Source organism: Phascolarctos cinereus, unplaced genomic scaffold (genome assembly GCF_003287225.1).
Source record: "Phascolarctos cinereus isolate Bilbo 61053 unplaced genomic scaffold, phaCin_HiC Scaffold_390;HRSCAF=999, whole genome shotgun sequence".
Lineage (NCBI taxonomy): Eukaryota > Metazoa > Chordata > Mammalia > Diprotodontia > Phascolarctidae > Phascolarctos > Phascolarctos cinereus.
Window position 1 is genome coordinate 1 of NW_027555725.1, and position 17,018 is coordinate 17,018.

At 44.9% G+C, this 17,018-nt stretch overlaps 1 protein-coding gene across 1 annotated transcript; it reads left to right on the top strand.

Moving 5' to 3' along the window:
- Positions 1–316: 316 nt before the first annotated feature.
- On the top strand, positions 317–8,057 carry LOC110204436 (mucin-16-like; the record flags this gene model as incomplete). The annotated part of the gene is made up of 7 exons (XM_078150596.1): positions 317–463; positions 2,844–3,007; positions 4,193–4,260; positions 5,076–5,248; positions 5,614–5,655; positions 6,417–6,472; positions 7,831–8,057. Coding segments are annotated over 7 exons (761 nt in total), but the record flags the coding sequence as incomplete, so codon positions are not given.
- Positions 8,058–17,018: the final 8,961 nt, after the last annotated feature.

The window sequence follows — 17,018 nt, forward strand, 5'->3', positions numbered from 1 at the left end:
ATCAGAGCTGCTGCTGCTTGAGCAGAGGAGAGAAAAGCGACCTGCAGGAACACTAGAGGAGAGATCTTTCCTGCATTAGTGGATGGTTCCCCAGTGCCAGAAGAGTACCTTGCACACAGTAGGTGTTCAGTAAATGCTAGTTGATTGATCAACTGATCTCAGAGGTTTTGCGGACTCCTTGCACCCTGCCTCCTGGGCTACGGGCAGAAAACCTCCTCACTCACCACAGGGCTATTGACCAAGGCCACAGTGGGATGGCAGCCGGGTCCATCTGTACCAGGCCTCTGACCAAATGCCCTGTAATCTTGGTCCATAGGATGGGCTCTGTGTATGTCACCTGCAACTGCAGCTTCTCCTCCAACCTGGATCCTGACACATTGGACAAGTGTTTCTGGACAGGACCCAGGATGCCACAGCCACTGGCTCAGGGACTCCTATAAGCTGGATAACCTCCAAGTGACAAGTATGGGGGCCTGAATGGCTGGGGGTGTAGGGGGAGGAAGCTGCAGTGGGATGGGGATGGGAAGGGGCTCATGGCAAACAGAAGCTGAAGAAAGCACTTGGAAGCTTGTACCCCAGGAAATGGGGGTGAAGTGAACACTTATGGGATTGAAACAGTGTTGAGCTAGGAAGTTCTTAGAATATAAGGCATAACATGAGTGAAATAGGAACGTTCTTAGAACCTAAAAAGTCAAAGCTGGGAGAGCTTTAGAACAGAAATTACAGAGGCTGGAGGGCCCTTAGAACCCAGGATGTCAGAGCTGGGAGGGCCCTTAGAACCCAGGATGTCAGAGCTGGGAGGGCCCTTAGAACCCAGGATGTCAGAGCTGGGAGGCCCTTAGAACCAGGATGTCAGAGCTGGGAGGGCCCTTAGAACCAGGATGTCAGTTTGGAGGAGCCCTAGCATACAGAATGTAGAAGGTTCGATTTGGGAAGGGCCTCAGATACTCCAACACTGTCATTTTGTGATTGAGCAAACTGAGATCCAGTGAGCAGATGTGACTCTGTCCAAAGTCATCGAGAGTTTGTGTCAGATCTGGGAAAAAACAATTAGACTTCCAGACCACCCCTACACTCCCCCAGCCCAGATGAGAAGCTGGCCGTGGAGCCTGTTCAGGACAGAACCTTCTCTTTCCACATGCCTTCTGAGATCCCAGCAACGAAGTCATCCCTGAAGCCAAAGTGGAGGCCCCAAAGGGCTAGAGAACACACATACCTGTCCCCATCTGCCCTTTAGGCTCCCCCTTTCTCTCTGTTCCTCTGTGGATGTTCAAACTTCTTTCATTTACAAACATTGATTTAGCATCTCAAATGAGGTAGTATTTTGAAAGCGTTTAGCACATAACAGGTGCTTAATAAATGCTTGTTCCTTTCCTTTCTTTCTTTTTTAAAATTTATTTTTTCTTACATTTAAGTTTGTAACTAACTGTCTCCTTCCCTTCCCACACCACTAGAGAAAGACATAGATGTTAGGTATAATATGCAAAATCATACTATGCATTCTTCTTTCCTCTCCTCTCTTCCTCTCCCCTCCTCCTCTCTTCTCCCTCCTCTCTTCTCCACTTCCCTCTCTCCCTCCTCTCCCCTCCTCTCCCCTCTCCCTCCTTTACTCTCCTCTCCTCTCCTCTCCTCTTCTCCTCTCCTCTCCTCTCCTCTCTCTCCTCTCCTCTCCTCTCCTTCCTCTCCTCTCCTCTCTCTCCTCTCCTCTCCTCTCCTCTCCTCTCCTCTCCTCTCCTCTCCTCTCCTCTCCTCTCTCTCCTCTCTTCTCTCTCCTCTCCTCTCCTCTCCTCCTCTCCTCTCCTTCCTCTCTCTCCTCTCCTCTCCTCTCCTCCCCCTCTCCTCTCCTCTCCTCTCCTCTCTCTCTCTCCTCTCCTCTCCTCTCCTTCTCCTTTCCTCTCCTCTCTTCACCTGGGATTTCATAGGCACAGAGAACTCCCCTGAGGGAACTCCCGTTACCAGTGCATATTAATATATGCTTTAGACTCGTAGAGAGTGACATTGAGAGGGAAAGGGACTTGCCCGGGGTCAACCAGAACCAGCTGGATTGGAACCCAGGTCTTCCTGGCTCTGAAGCCAGCTTCAGAGTCTTCTTCACCCACATGGCCTCCCAAGGGGATAACAGAAGGCAGTGGTAAGAGGTGAGGCAAGGTTTGGGATTTCATGCATGAACAGAACACTTGGCAGAAAAGCTTCCTCTGCCAATGCAGATTTTTCACCCTCTTGAGACTTATGTGATTTGGAGAGTTGCCTGGGGATAATACAGACTACTTACTGCATTATAAATGCATTAGATACAGGCATAACAGAGAGCCCTGTGAGGTCCTAGGGGACTGTCTATTCCTGGCATGAGGAATTCAGGGAGCCTTCCCAGAGGAGGCAACATTGGAGCTGGGCTTCCCAATGGGTGCAGTAAAATACCTGGGAGCTAATCCTGTTGGGAATGTTTGGAGTTCACACAAGTGCAGAAGGCATCCTGGGAAAGGTCATCATAAGGCTTACAAGGAGGTCTCCAGATCTGACGAACAAACCTCACCGCACCTCATCGTTTCCACGTGTAAAATGAGGGGACCCAACTCTTAAGTGACCCTCTGTCTGTGGTTCTAACTCACCAGACTTTCCTGGGAGCAGTCAGCTGCTACCTGGCCTCCTGAAATGGATGCTGGTACCATCTATCTTAGAAGGTCAGGGTTTGAGCCAGAGAAAAGGGCCAGCCACCTTTCTATCCCTGGAGGAAGGAAGGGGACTCTGGCCTGTATGACCTCTCTGTAGCCTCTCCCAGCTTGGGCCCCCATCATCATCATCATCATCATCATCAATCATCTTTTTCTTTGTTCTTTCCCCAGAACTGGAAGCAGCCACCCCACTGTCTACAGCTAAGCCACTGATTGACCCCAGGCCCCGACACTTCCAATTGAACTTCACTGTCACCAGCGTGCTCTATTCCCTGGACTTGTCACACCCTGACTCAGCCAAGTATCAAGAGAACAAAAATGGCATTGAAGATGCGGTAAGGTCTAGTCCCAAGAGCTGTAGGAAGGACCCAAGCAGGGATCTCCAAGCGTGCTCTTTCCTGACTGTCCCCCAAGAGTGTGGGGCTTTCACATCAGGCTTTCAGCAGAATCCTGGACAACTTCCATCCACTCTGTTCCCTGGAGACTAAGTGGGAAGAAATTTCAGTTTAAAGACTCTCTTAAGAGGGTGGGGTCAGGAGAGCAACACACAGGGCCTGTGGGGATGGTGAGGTATGATGGGGGGGTTGTTTTGTTTTGTTTTTCAAAACTAGGATTATTTATTTATTTTTACTGACCTATGATTTCATTGATAAAGAAATGTCCCAGTGAAGTGATTCCCTCTACCAAAGCAGACCAGTATGTAATCCGCAACTTATAGGGGGTTGCCTGTTACGTGAAACAGCCAGGAGGCCCAGTGGTTAGTGTGCTGAATTTGGAGTCAGGAAGACCTGAGTTCAAATCCTGTCTAAGACACTTGCTTGTGACCCCCAGCAAGCCACTTAACCTCCTAGCCTCAGTTTCCTCATCTGTAAAATACAGGAGTTGGACTTGATATCCTTGAAGTTCCCTTCCACCTCTATATTTAGGATACTATGATCTGCCTAGCATCACATAACCAGTATGTCATAGAAGGAACTCAAACCCAGGTCTTCCTTGAACCTAGGTATGCCACACTACCTCTAAGGGGGCAGGAGAAAAGACAGCAGAGAGGAGAGGAAAGGAAAGGAATAGATACAAAGGACAGGATAAAGAGAATGAAGTGACTGGGGACACCATTAAGCCAGCCCCTTCAGATTACATGATATATAATTACAGATTACAGATGCTGTCTGAAAGGGGTTCAGATTTACCCAAGATCACCCTGTTAATTTCTCAAATGGGTGATTTGAACCTGAAACAGGAAAGGAAGGCCCTTCCTAGAAAAGTTTTAGACACTAGGGAAGGGGGAGGGAGGGGGGCTCTGCTGTACCTAGGATGGTCCCTGGTACCCAGAAAGGTGAGCTCAGACCATCTCTTACATTCATCTAGGCCCACCTAGGCAGGTATCTACCAGATGGAGATGCTAGCCCTGTAGCGTGATTTTTCTTTTTTCAAAGAAAATGTTTTTAAGAATTTTTTTTTTTTCTGGGCACAATGTGCCCTAAGGATCACATCCCAGGAAATGTTCGTTTTTCTTGCAGCTGACCCAGCTCTTCAGAAACAGCAGTATCAAGAGCTATTTCTCTGACTGTCACGTGCAGACCTTTAGGTGAGGTTTTTCCCCAGGGACAACTCTGTCTAGGACTCCACTTCTCTGTCTAGCTTCTCACCCCCACAATTACAGGAAGCAGCTCTTGGTGGAGACCAGTTCCCAGAACAGACCATGTTCAGGACACAATATCCCTTCTCTAAGCCCATTCTCTGGTGTGCCTCAGGAAGCTGGTGTTTCCTTCTTCTCTTTCCTTCCCTCCAAACTCCCTTCTTCCCTCTAAAAGCTGCCTCAAACCAGCACCTCGAGAAGGGTCCAGAGATACAGAAAGCAGCATGTTACCAAACTGCCTGGGAGACCAAGCCGTCCTTTAATCAACCAATCAACAAGCATTTATAAATCTCCTACAATGTCCCAAGCAGTGGGGCACGTGCTGGGGAATAGAGATACAGAAATGTACAAATGAAGCCAGCTCTGCCCTCAAAGAGGTTACAGTCTAGGGAGACAACATGTACATCTACATACATACACGAGCGATCAGCCGCTCAGTAAGGTTTTAAGTAGCATACTCAAAGTGTCAGGTATGGGACAAAAGATAGAAAAAATAAAGCCATCCATGTCCTCAAGGAGCTCACCATCCAGATACATGTATTCACAAAACACTTAGAAGTAAGTCTAGTTTTGGTGGGGAGGTGCAGTGAGAGGAGGCCCCCCATCCAGGTTTTCCTGCCAGGGCCAGAAGCCTGCTCAGCCTGGCCCAGCTCAGCTCCCCTGAGGCCATTGCTGCTCCAGTCCTCTCCTCCCCACCTGCCTTTTTCCTCTCTCATTCACTGACACCCCTCCCTCTTCTTTAGGCTTGTCTCTCCCTTCTTTAGGCTTGCCTCTCCCAGACGCCTCACAGGAGTGGACTGTTTATGTGACTTCACATCAGCTGCTCAAGCCCGGAACTTTGACAGGGCCGCTATGTACGAAGAGTTCCTCAGACTGACCCACAATGGCACTCGGCTACAGAACTTCACCCTGGATCAGAACAGTATCCTGGTGGATGGTGAGGGGCTCTCCAGTCTGGTCTCTCTGTCCGAACACTGACAGGCTGTGGGGAGGGATGAGGAATTCCTGGGATGCTTGACTCCTGACATCTGAAGCCCAAAAGATCCTCTCTCCACATTCCCTGATGCCTGTATTCCCTCCTCCCCACCCCAACTGTGCCCCCCATTGCCATCCCTGTCCTCTATAGTCATCTGTCTCTATGATCCCCATATCCTTTCCTCCCTCCCTGACCCCTAGAGTTTCTTTGTCCCCCATGGCCTCTCCATCTCTTGTTGTCTCATCCTCTTCTTCCTCACCCAGTCTAGTTCCCCAGATCAAGACCCATGGGTGTCCTCCCCTTATTCCATATTTCTCTGTCTTCAGGCTATTCTACCAAGAAAATAGATGGGAAAACTAAGAAAACTGGTGAGTATGACAACAGCCTTGCCCCTTGACCGTTCCTACGTGTCTGTGTTGGGGGGTGGGGAGCTGAGGCTGATCCTTGAAGAGTAGGAGAGTGGGGGGAGGGCAGGAACTGAGTGTCCAGGATGACTTTCCTCTCACCCTAGCCAGCACTCAATGCTGAGCGTCCAACAACACCGTCTTGGACTGTGTTCATGAGACAAATGAACAGCAGTCATCCCTACCAATTGTCAGATCCTTGAGTGTATCTCCCCTTCCTGAGTACCCTGGGGGGATGGATATGGGGAAGGTTCTCTGCCCTGGAGCTTAAGCCATTCTCTTGTCATTGGGTAGGACTCAGTATCACTGTCATATTTCTCTGTTCTGACATTGGATCTCTGCACTATCACCCTCCCTTGTCCCTGGTTGACACTGGGGTCCCTGTACCATCTTTTCTGCCTTAAGTGACCTTCCCTCAGTTTGCCCAACTCCTTTTCTCCTATGTCCTGAACCCCAGCTTCTTTCTCTAAATTCACTCCCATAGTCTGCCTGCCCCCTTTCTCCTAGGTCAGCTTCTTCTGAAGAGCAAATGTCTGGTGGCATGGGAGGTGGGAGGATGCTCTGGGTTGGGTCCTTCAGCCTCCATCCTCCATCTTCCCTGTGTATTGCTCTTTGTCCCCTCCCTTCCCACAGGGGTGGGAATGCCAAAGGACAGTCACTACCCACCCTGTGCTGTCCCCTTATCCCCATGCAGACTCCTCAGCATCACCTCTTCTTCCCCCCAGACCTGCCCTACTGGGCCATCATTCTTATCTGCCTGGCTATTATGTGCTGCTTCATGGTAAGAGAACTTGGGGAACCCTTAAGAGCCACTAAGGGCTGTATGGGGTGGGGAGAGGGAGAGGGAGAGAGAGACAGAGAGGGAGACAGAGACAGAGAGAAAAGGCATGGGATCTGTGTGTGTATGAGACAGGAGTGTATAGATGTATATTTGTGTGTGTGTGTTTGAGAGAGGGAGAGAAAGAGAGAAAGAGATAGAGAGGGAGGGAGACAGACACACACAGAGAGAGGAAGGTGTGGGATCTGTGTGTGAGAGACAGGAGTGTATGGTTGTATAGTATATTTGTGTGTGTGTGAGAGAGAGAGACAGAGACAGAGAGAATGAGTATCCCTATGAGGGGAAGTCTGATGGTGGCATAGTGGAAAGATCACCATAATCACTATATTGGGAGCAGAGGACCGGGGTTCAAATCCTATCATATATGTGACTGTCATCAAGCCACCTCTATGGGCTTCAGTTTCCTCATCTGTAAAATGAGGGTATTGGTTTACATGGCCTCCAATATCCCTCTGAGCTCTAACTTTGTGATCTCATGAGCCATTATGCCTGTCCAAGAGTGAGCAAGTGTATGTGTGAGAATATAGGTGTGGTTATGGCTGCATATATGCATCTAGGAGAGGATGCATATCAATGAGTCAATGGGAATGAGAGTGTGCATTTAGGAAGTGCAAGACACTAGTGTGTGCGTCCATCCATATGTAAAGGAGGGTGTGTGTGTCTGAGTAAGATTTTGAGAGAGAAGAGATTTCTGTTTATCAGAGAGACAGAAAGAGAGTGAGAAAATGCACAGTGCTTGGCACATGCTTACTGAACAGAATTGAAAATGGAGGGACAAAGTTGGAGAGAGAATCCGAGACTGACATAGACAGAAAGAGGAAGACCAAGACAGTCGGAAAGAGACAAAGATTGAAACAAGAGACAGAGATGAAGAAAGGGACAAAGATGAAGAGACAGATAGAAACTGAGGCAGAAACGGGGAAAGGGACAGATAGACAGACAAGACACAATAAATTTACTTAGGAGAACGTTCCAGGTAGCCTTCCTTCACACTCTCCCCATTACTTTCTCAATCAGTGGAGAGTTCTCTCAATGCGGCTCATGAATACTCTACCTGGGTGCCTTCTCCCTAAGCCTGGCCTTAGGTTTTGGGATAAGGGCTGGGAAGAAATGTACAAAGCCAGCCAGGAAGACCAGTTCTAATACCCTTGGTTCCTGGCTGTGCTCCTGGGATTCACCAGAGCTGCCTTCATGCCCTCTCTGGGGAGCAAATCTGGGTCCATAGCTATACACAAGAGGCTCTCAGCAAGGCTCATGTCCCCATAACTCCTGACTGTCCTCCATCCCTCAACCCTGTACAGGTTATCATGGGCCTGAGGAAAAATGAAGGAGATTATGAAGTCCAAAGGCAAACCGTCAGCTCTTACCTCTCCCACCTAGACCTGAGGAAAATTAATAATAGACTGCGATAAAAATGTAGCAGAGTGAACCCAAACACCTTGGCCCCTGGCCCTGGCCACAATCCTGGTGTGGGCTGGGCTTGGGCTGGAATAAACACTGGGCCTTGCTCATTCTGGATTGGCCAGAATACCGACTCTACCTCTTTCTTACCATTTGCCCTGGTGTGGGTGACTCCTCAACTGCGGAGAGAGAAAACCCTCCCCTAGGGCCTAGGGTCCATTGCACCTCCTCAAGGGTCATCACTCCTCTCTGGCAGTCTGCCAGGTTCTCATCTGCCCTGTCCCCAAAGGCAAGGAAGCTGAGCTTGGAGGATGGATGAAGGAAAAGCCCAGCATCCACACTGGTCCTGAACACAATGGGTAGGGCTAATTGACCAGATAAGCACTATTTTCTCACCCCTAGAAGACAAACTGGCTAACAATTATGCACCACTGGAGTAGCCTGAGTTGAGGAAACCAGAGGACATTGCATACATTGGTGCCAAGACCCTTCCAATCTGTGATTCCCCCAACCCTTAGCTTCATATCAACCCTCAACAACCCTGATCTCCCTTTCCCACTGTGACCTACCTCTGGGACATGAGCATCCACTTATTCCTGTCTTCTAAGGGCTTTTCCTTGCCCACCAGCTTCACATCACCCTTGCTCAAACACATCCCCCTATTCCTTGGCAGCCTCCCATCTGGCCCCTTCCATTCATCTTTCCATTAAGATTCCCCAGCTGCTTTCTCTCTCAACCTGCCTTTTACTGGGGCTACCTCCTCAGGCTCCCACTGGGACCTCCAAATCAACTTCCCACCACCCTCTTGTTGTGACCTGTCCACCAGGCCTTCATGGTTTTAACCTCCTATGACCTTTCCCTTCCATGACCGGCCCCTTCCTCTGACCTTCCCCCAAGCCTCACATTACACTTCACCTGGCGCTGCCTCGCACCGTGATCTTCCACCTTCAACAAGGCTACCCTTTCTACCAGCTCTAGTTTTCTCCCTTACAAGGCTGTGTCACCTTAGACAAGCTGCTTTCCTTCTCTGGGCCAGTAAGATGAGACTTGGGCTATACAGCCCAAGGAAGGAAGATTCCCTGCAGCACTGACACTGAGCCTGTGAAGAGATTCCTCCTCACCACCTCCCTTCCTTGAATTCTCTTCCATGTCTGAGTTACTCGCCCCCTCAGGGCAGCATCATGGGCTCCCCAAGACCTCAGCTCTGAGCAGGAGTAGGTAGAGTCAAGGTCAAGTCAGATGGAGAGCAGCAACATGCTGTTTCAGTCTGGGACTGATACGGAAGCAATTGGTCCCCTTAGATTCCCTAGTTTCACAGGTTGAGAGCTGGCTCCAGACCAGGCACAGCTGCACCAGAGCCTGACTTCCAGTGCCCAGCATCCTCTGACTCCTATCTCCACTGACCTATCACCATCCTACCCACACAGCCAGGAGACAGGCCACCTTCCAGTAGCAAAGTTGGGGCTAACCCATCAAGATTCTCACATCTCCAGGGAGTGCGTTTATTCCTTTAAAAAAAAACCCCACAAACAACCTTTTATTTAACAAGCATTTGAATTTCTCTCCTTTCCACCAATGCTCCCATCCACCACTGAAAATCAAAACCAAAAAAACCCTTGTAACAAACATGCAGAATCAAGCAAAACAAAACTCCACACTGACCAAATGTCTCAATGTGCACCTTGAGCCTGTCACCTCTCTGAGGAGATGGATAGTACTCTTCATCCCTGGTACTCTGGGTGGTGACTGCCCTGATCAGAGTTCTTAATGTCTTTCTAAGCTCTTTATCTTTACACTGTTGTGTAAAATATAAATACTTGTGGTTCTATTCACTTCATCTTCGATCTGTTCATATAAATCTTCCCAGGTTTCTCTGACCCTTTCGTCATTTCTTCCAGGGCAATCATAGTCCATGACATTTATTGGGCTATAATTTGTTTGGACATTACTTCCACTCAGCCAGAAGGGCAATCGTGCCACCCCCGAAAACCCAGGGTATACCTGGCATGCCAGCAAGTTGCATGGCTGCTATCCTTCTGTGGATAGGGGGTGCCTCAGGACAAGGTTTGCTTTTCTCCATCCAGACAGTCCTCCAATGAATTTATGTACCAGAATTCTGGTTTTAGGGGCTTTCAATAAAAGAAAAATAGCTCAGTGGTCAAGTTGAAAGAGGTAAATTCAGCTAGCAATTATCGTTGAAATAAAAATGTCATGGTGAGTGGATTGACATTTTGGTGGAACTCTCAGCACAGATTTCATAATGTCTATCCTGCGTGTTCCATTTGCAAATTCCAATTTGACTTCATAGGAATACCTTCCAGGCCATCATTTCCTATAGAATTTGTTCTAGATGTCAGAATTCCAGCTTACGACTCTGCTTACATACATAAATAACACACACACACACACACACACACACACACACATACACACACACACACACATAAATAGGGGAGACACCATTAAGAAAACCACAGGTTCTTCAACACATGTGGTTAATACATTTCCAGGGCTGTGAGGATAGCATTTGGTACCTTTATAGCAGTTTCTCTTTTAAAATTAATAGTTTTTTTTTCCTAATTACGTGTAAAGATAATTTTAACATTCTTTTTTTTCAAAAAAAAATTTGAGTTCCAAATTTTCTTCCTCCCTTCCTTGCCTCCCTACTCCCAGAGACAATAAGAAATTTTATATAGGTTATACATATGCAATCATGCAAAACATATTTCCATATTAGTCATGTTGTGAAAGAAGACAGAGACCAAAAAAAACCCCCAAAAAAAATTAAATGAAAATTGTATGCTTTGATCTGCATTCAAGCTCCATCAGTTCTTTCTCTGGATGTGGATAGCATTTTTCATCATGAGTTCTCTGCATTTTTTTATAAAAATTTCTGGGACCACTCAGTGCCTATGAGCATTTATAGGTTTATAACAATAATGATAATAATAGCAATAACAACATTTACATAGTGCTTTGAGGTTTGCAAAATTACTTATATTATTTAATCCTCATAACAACTCTATAATGTAGATGCCATTAAAGACATTTTACAGATGAGGAAACTGAGGCCTCAGAAAGAACTTAAGTAACTAACCCAGCAAGTAAGTATATGAGGCAGGATTTGAATTCAGGTCTCTCTGATTTCAAGCCCAGCGTGCTTATCCCATGTACAACCTAGCAGCCATGGGTCTATAGATGGGAATCCTTGACATGGTTCTCTTCTCTGGAAAATCCTAAGTGGGAGCATAGAATACTAGGAATTGGAAGGGACCTTAGGAAGGGACCTATTAACCCCTTCAGAGGAAAAAATTGAGGCTCTAAGACAGGAAGGGAGCTGCTCTCAAGATCACAGGGCTAGTTAAGTGTGAGAAATAGAATATGAAGCCAAGTCCTCTGCCTCCAAATCCCATATTCACACAGTGTCATAAAACTGGAAGGACCTCAGAAGGCTTCTAGTCCAACTTGTAGGCAAGGCAGAGATTTCCATCACTGCTGGGGAGGGAGGATGCTCCAGCTGGCTCACTTATTCATGTTTTTTTTTAAGTGAGGTAATTGGGGTTAAGTGACTTGTCCAGAGTCACACAGCTAGGAAGTATTATGCGTCTGAGACCACATTTGAACTCAGGTCCTCCTGACTCCAAGGCCAGTGCTCTATCCACTGCGCCACCTAGTTCCCGCACTTATTCATTCAACAACCACTTGTTAAACACTCACTGCATGCACAGTTCTCTGTTAGATATGGTTGGGGGCAAAGAGAAGACAACAAGATTGGGGCTCTTAACCTTCTTGTGTTATGGATTCCTCTGGCAGTCTAGTGAAGCCTGTGGACCCCATCCCATAATAACGTTTTTAAATGCATAAAATAAAACACACAGGATTGCAAACGATTACTGAAAAAGTAAAGGATTACATAGGATTACCAAAAAAAAGGTCTTTTCCCCATTCAAGTTGATGGACCTGCCCCCGAAATTGATTCATGGGCCAATGCACCCCTTAACTCCAATGGACCAGGGGTTAAGAATCTGTGGGTAAGACATGACTCCAATTCTCATAGGCCATGATCTAATCGATGGAATGAGACAGAGAGAGGTATTTCTATAGCTAAATAGCTGTTCTTAGTTACAGATTCCTGCAAGTCAGAGAAAGGAGGGAAGGAATAAGTTACATGTCATCTCTTGTCACAGTCCCTCTCCTAGGAAGCTGGGCACAGAGATAAGGGAACTAAGGTGGACAGAGGCTTCTTCTCATAGGATATACTTAAAGGAGAGCATCTCTAAGCACCCATAAAGCTGCCAAACACCTAGTCAGGAGAGATGAGAAGCTGGAGTTATAGCAGGAGCATAAGAAGCATAGGATTTGGAGTCAGAGAAAATGGGTTCAAATCTTGACTCTGTTTTGACCTAACTGACCTTGGACAATTTACTTACTCCAGTCCTCAGTTTCTTCCTCTATCAAATGAAGGAGTTGCACTAGATGACCCATCCAGTCCCTCCCAGCTCTAAACCTATGAAACCTTAGGAGACCATTTCCTACCAGAGCTAGGAAGAAAGGATAGAATCTCTCACTAGCTGACTTGGCACTGACCCTAACTAGCCCTTCTGCTTGTGGGGATGGATGTGGGGCTCTCATTCCCAGACTCTCAGGGTGGGAAGGATGCCCAGGCTTGTCTAGATAAAACTCCTTCAAAGTGCAGGAATCACCTCTTTTTTTTAAATTTTATTAATTTATTTCGATTTATCAACAATCACTTCCATATGCTTTTGAATTTAAAATTTTTCTCCCCCTTCCTCCCTACCACCCTCCCCAAGATGGTGCACAATCTCATATAGGCTATACATTTAAATTCCTATTAAACATATTTTCACATTAGTGCAGTTGTAAGTGAAAATTAAAACCAATAGGAGGAACCATCAGAAGGAGGAAACAAAACTCAACAGAAGAGAAAAAAAATGATAGCGATTCAACTTCCATAGTTCTTTCTTTGGATGTGGATGGCATTTTCCATCCCGAGGCCTCTGGGGATGTCTTAGATCCTTGTAATGCTGAGAAGGGTTAAGTTTATCAATACTAGTCGTCACACAACATGGCTGTTATTGTGTACAAAGTTCTCTTTGTTCTGCTCACTTCACTCAGCATTAGACCATACAAGTTTTTCCAGGTTTTTCTGAGGTCAACTTGCTCATCATTTCTTATAGCACAATAGTATTCCATTCCATTCATATACCACAACTTGCTCAGCCATTCCCCAATTGATGGGCATCCTCTCAATTTCCAATTCTTTGCCATCACAAAAAGAGCTGCTATGAATATTTTTGTACATGTGGGTCCTTTTCCCATTTGTATGATCTCTTCGGGATACAGCCCTAGAGCAAAGGGTATGCACATTTTTATAGCCCTTTGGGCATAGTTCCAAATTGTTCTCCAAAATGGTTGGATCATTTCACAACTCCACCAACAAAGCATTAGAGTTCCAATTTTCCCACATCTTCTCCAACATTTATCATTTTCCTGTTTTGTCATGTTGTGCAATCTGATAGGTGTTTTGATTTGCATTTCTCCAATCAATAATGATTTAGAGCATTTTTTCATATGACTATAGATGGTTTTAATTTCTTCATCTGACAACTGTCTGTTCATATCCTTATCCATTTATCAATTGGGGAATGACTTTCATTCTTGTAAATTTGACTTAATTCTCTATATATTTTAGAAATGAGGTCCTTATCAGAGACACTGGTTGTAAAAATTCTTTCCCAATTTTCTACCTTCCTTCTAATCTTAGTTGCATTGGCTTTGTTTGTGCAAAAACTTTTCAATTTAATGTAATCAAAATTATCCATTTTGCTTTTCATAACATTCTCTATCTTCTGTTTGGTCATGAATTCTTCTGTTCTCCATAGATCTGATAGGTAAACTATTCCTTGTTCTCCCAGTTTGCTTATACTGTCAGCCTTTATATCTAAGTCATGAACCCATTTTGACTTTATTTTGGCATATGGTGTGAGATTTGGGTCTATGCCTAGTTTCTAGTTACTACCATACTCTTTTCCAGTTTTCCCAGCAGTTTTTTTCAAAGAGTGGGTTCTTATCCCAGAAGCTGGGGTCTTTCGGTTTATCAAATAATAGATTACTATAAGTCATTGACTACTGCGTCTTGCATATTTAACCTATTCCACTGATCAACCACTCTATTTCTTAGCCAGTATCAAGCAGTTTTTATGATTGCTGCTTTATAATACAATTTAAGATCTGGAATTGCTAGGCCACTTCCCCTGCATTTCTTTTCATTAGTTCCTTTGATATTCTGGACCTTTTGTTCTTCCAAATGAATCTTGTTATTATTTTTTCTAACTCTATAAAATAATTTTTTGGTAGTTTGATTGGTATGGCACTAAATAAGTAAATTAGCTTAGATAGGATTGTCACTTTTATTATATTAGCTCGGACTACCCATGAGCAACTGATGTTTTTCCAATTATTTAGATCTGATTTGATTTGTGTGAAAAGTGTTTTGTAATTGTGTTCATAGAGTTTCTGGGTTTGTTTTGGTAGGTAGACTCATAAATATTTTATAATGTGTACAGTAGTTTTAAATGAAATTTCTCTTTCTATCTCTTGTTGTTGGGCTTTGTTGGTAATATATAATCTGTCGTTCCATGGCCCTTTATTACATATAATGTTTATTGCATCATGATCTGAAAAGGATGCATTTAATATTTCGGCCTTTCTGCATTGGATTGTGAGGTTTTTAATGCCCTAGACATGGTCAATTTTTGTGTATGTGCCATGTACTGCTGAAAAAAGTACACTCATTTCTATCCCCATTCAGTTTTTTCCAGAGGTGCCTTTAAGGTCACAGTGTTTTCTCCACAACAAGGGAATTCAGATGTTCCCCACATCATGAATTCCTCCTGGCAGGACCATTGGCTCCCACCTGAACTGTCAAAGGTAGGTAGGCAGGCAGTAGTCATTAGGTCTGACAAGTCTTGGGAAGCTATCTGTTACATCCTAGATGCATGCCTTGAGATGACAAGAGACCTCTCTGTTCATGTCAGGTTAACAGATGGCCACCGTTGTCACTGAATTAGTCATAATTCATCATTGCCCAGGTCAGATAGATTGTACGAGCAACAACCAAGATTGGGGTCTGCTTAAGCTGAGAGCCACTTTTCTGCAGAGATAATGGGTTACAGATCACAATTTTTCTAAAGCCTTATTCACAGTGCTTTTGAAGAGAGTTACTCCTCAGGGTAGTATTATAAGTGTGCATGAACTGTATGTGTAGGAAGCAAAGCAGAGCAAGATTAAAAGTCTGAATGAGTATATAGATCCCTGGGGAAAGAAGAAGCCACCAAAAAAAAATGGATTGTGTGACTCCAGAAACCCTGGGTGCTTCCCCCTTTCTGAAAGGGCCCCATCCAGGATGGTATTATAAGTCTGAAGAATTGCATAAGAACACCCAGAAGTAACAGGAGTCCCCAGGGGGAAAATTACCTGATGCTTTGGCTAAACGGAAACCTATCCCCTTGTTATGGAGGTATAGTGGCCACCCAGAGTATCCTTATAAGTCTGGGGGGTTGTATGGGTTTCTGGAGAGGGGAGAAATCTAGTGAAGGGAGAATGAAGGGTGTCTTGAGTGTTTATAGATTTAAATATGATTTCTTTGCAATGTCTTTTTGCAATTTCAAAAAATCCTGTCCTATATTCAACATCATCTTAGCCCGAATGTTTACATCACAGTTGAAAGCCCTTGTTCTTTTGGGCACAGGCTTATGATGACTCAAATCCCTATTTTCCTGAGGATAAAAATAAAAAAATAAAAACCACTAGATGGTGGCATAACAAGCCAAATTCTAATGTTCTGTGAGGAGCCCTGGGTAACAGCAAAAGCCCCCTGCCCCCATAGAAGCTGTTGTGTGAGAAGCCCTCAAAATTGAACTCAGTCCATAGAAACCCAGAGCTCATTTTCTGTACCAATACCAGACTTCAGGTTACATTTGAGACTTGTAGAGAACATTTAATTTGTGGATATGAATTCGATTTTGAGTCCCACTCAAAATTGTGCCATACAGATAATATCTGGAGGACCTGTCTAGGACCACTGTTTTTTGTTTGGGGATGAGGCTTCTTTCACTCATTTATTGTTGTTCAGTTTTTTATCAGTCACATCCCACTCTTCATGACCCTATTTGGGGTTTTCTCAGCAAAGATACTAGAGTGGTTTGCCATTCCCTTTGCTCCAGCTCATTTTACAGATGAGGAAACTGAGGCAAACAGGGTTAAGTGACTTGCCCAGGGTCACACAGCTAGGAAGGGTCTGAGGCCCGATTTGAACTCAGGAAGATGAGTCTTCCTGACCGCAGGCCCAGCACTCTATGCAGTATGGCGCCACCTAGCTGCTTCTTCACTCACAGTGGTCAAGTTTAGATAGGCTTCTTATCAGCAAGGCAGGAATAAGTATGTCCCCCAAAATAACTATGAGTCTGACTACCCACATATTTAGCAAAACGCATGTTTACTACAAAACCCCCTTATCTATTGGCTTAGAGTGGCCACGTTTCCCAAATTCCAAACGGAGACACATGGCCATATGGACAAATGCCATTCCTTTTCCAAAGCCTTGTTATAAATGCTCATTTATTTAACAAAAATAACAACCAATTTATTTAGTATTTTATTTTTCCCAATTACACATAAAAACAATTTTTAACATTCCTTTTAAAATTTGAGTTCCAAATGCTCTCCCCCCCCTTCCGCCCTTACTCATTGAGAAGGCAAGCAATTTGATATAGCTTATAAATATATAGTCATGCAAAACATATTTCCATATTAGTGATGTAGTAAAAGAAAACATGGAACAAAAAACCCCAAGAGAAATAGAGGAAGTTAAAAAAATTATGTTTTGATATGTATTCAGACTCTTTCATTTCTTTCTCTGGAGGTGGATACCATTTTTCATCATAAGTCCTTCAGAGTAGTCTTGGATCATGGTATTGCTGAGAATAGCTAAGTCATTCACAACTGATTGTCACACAATATCACTGTTACTGTATACAATGTTCACCTGGTTCTACTCATTTTGCTT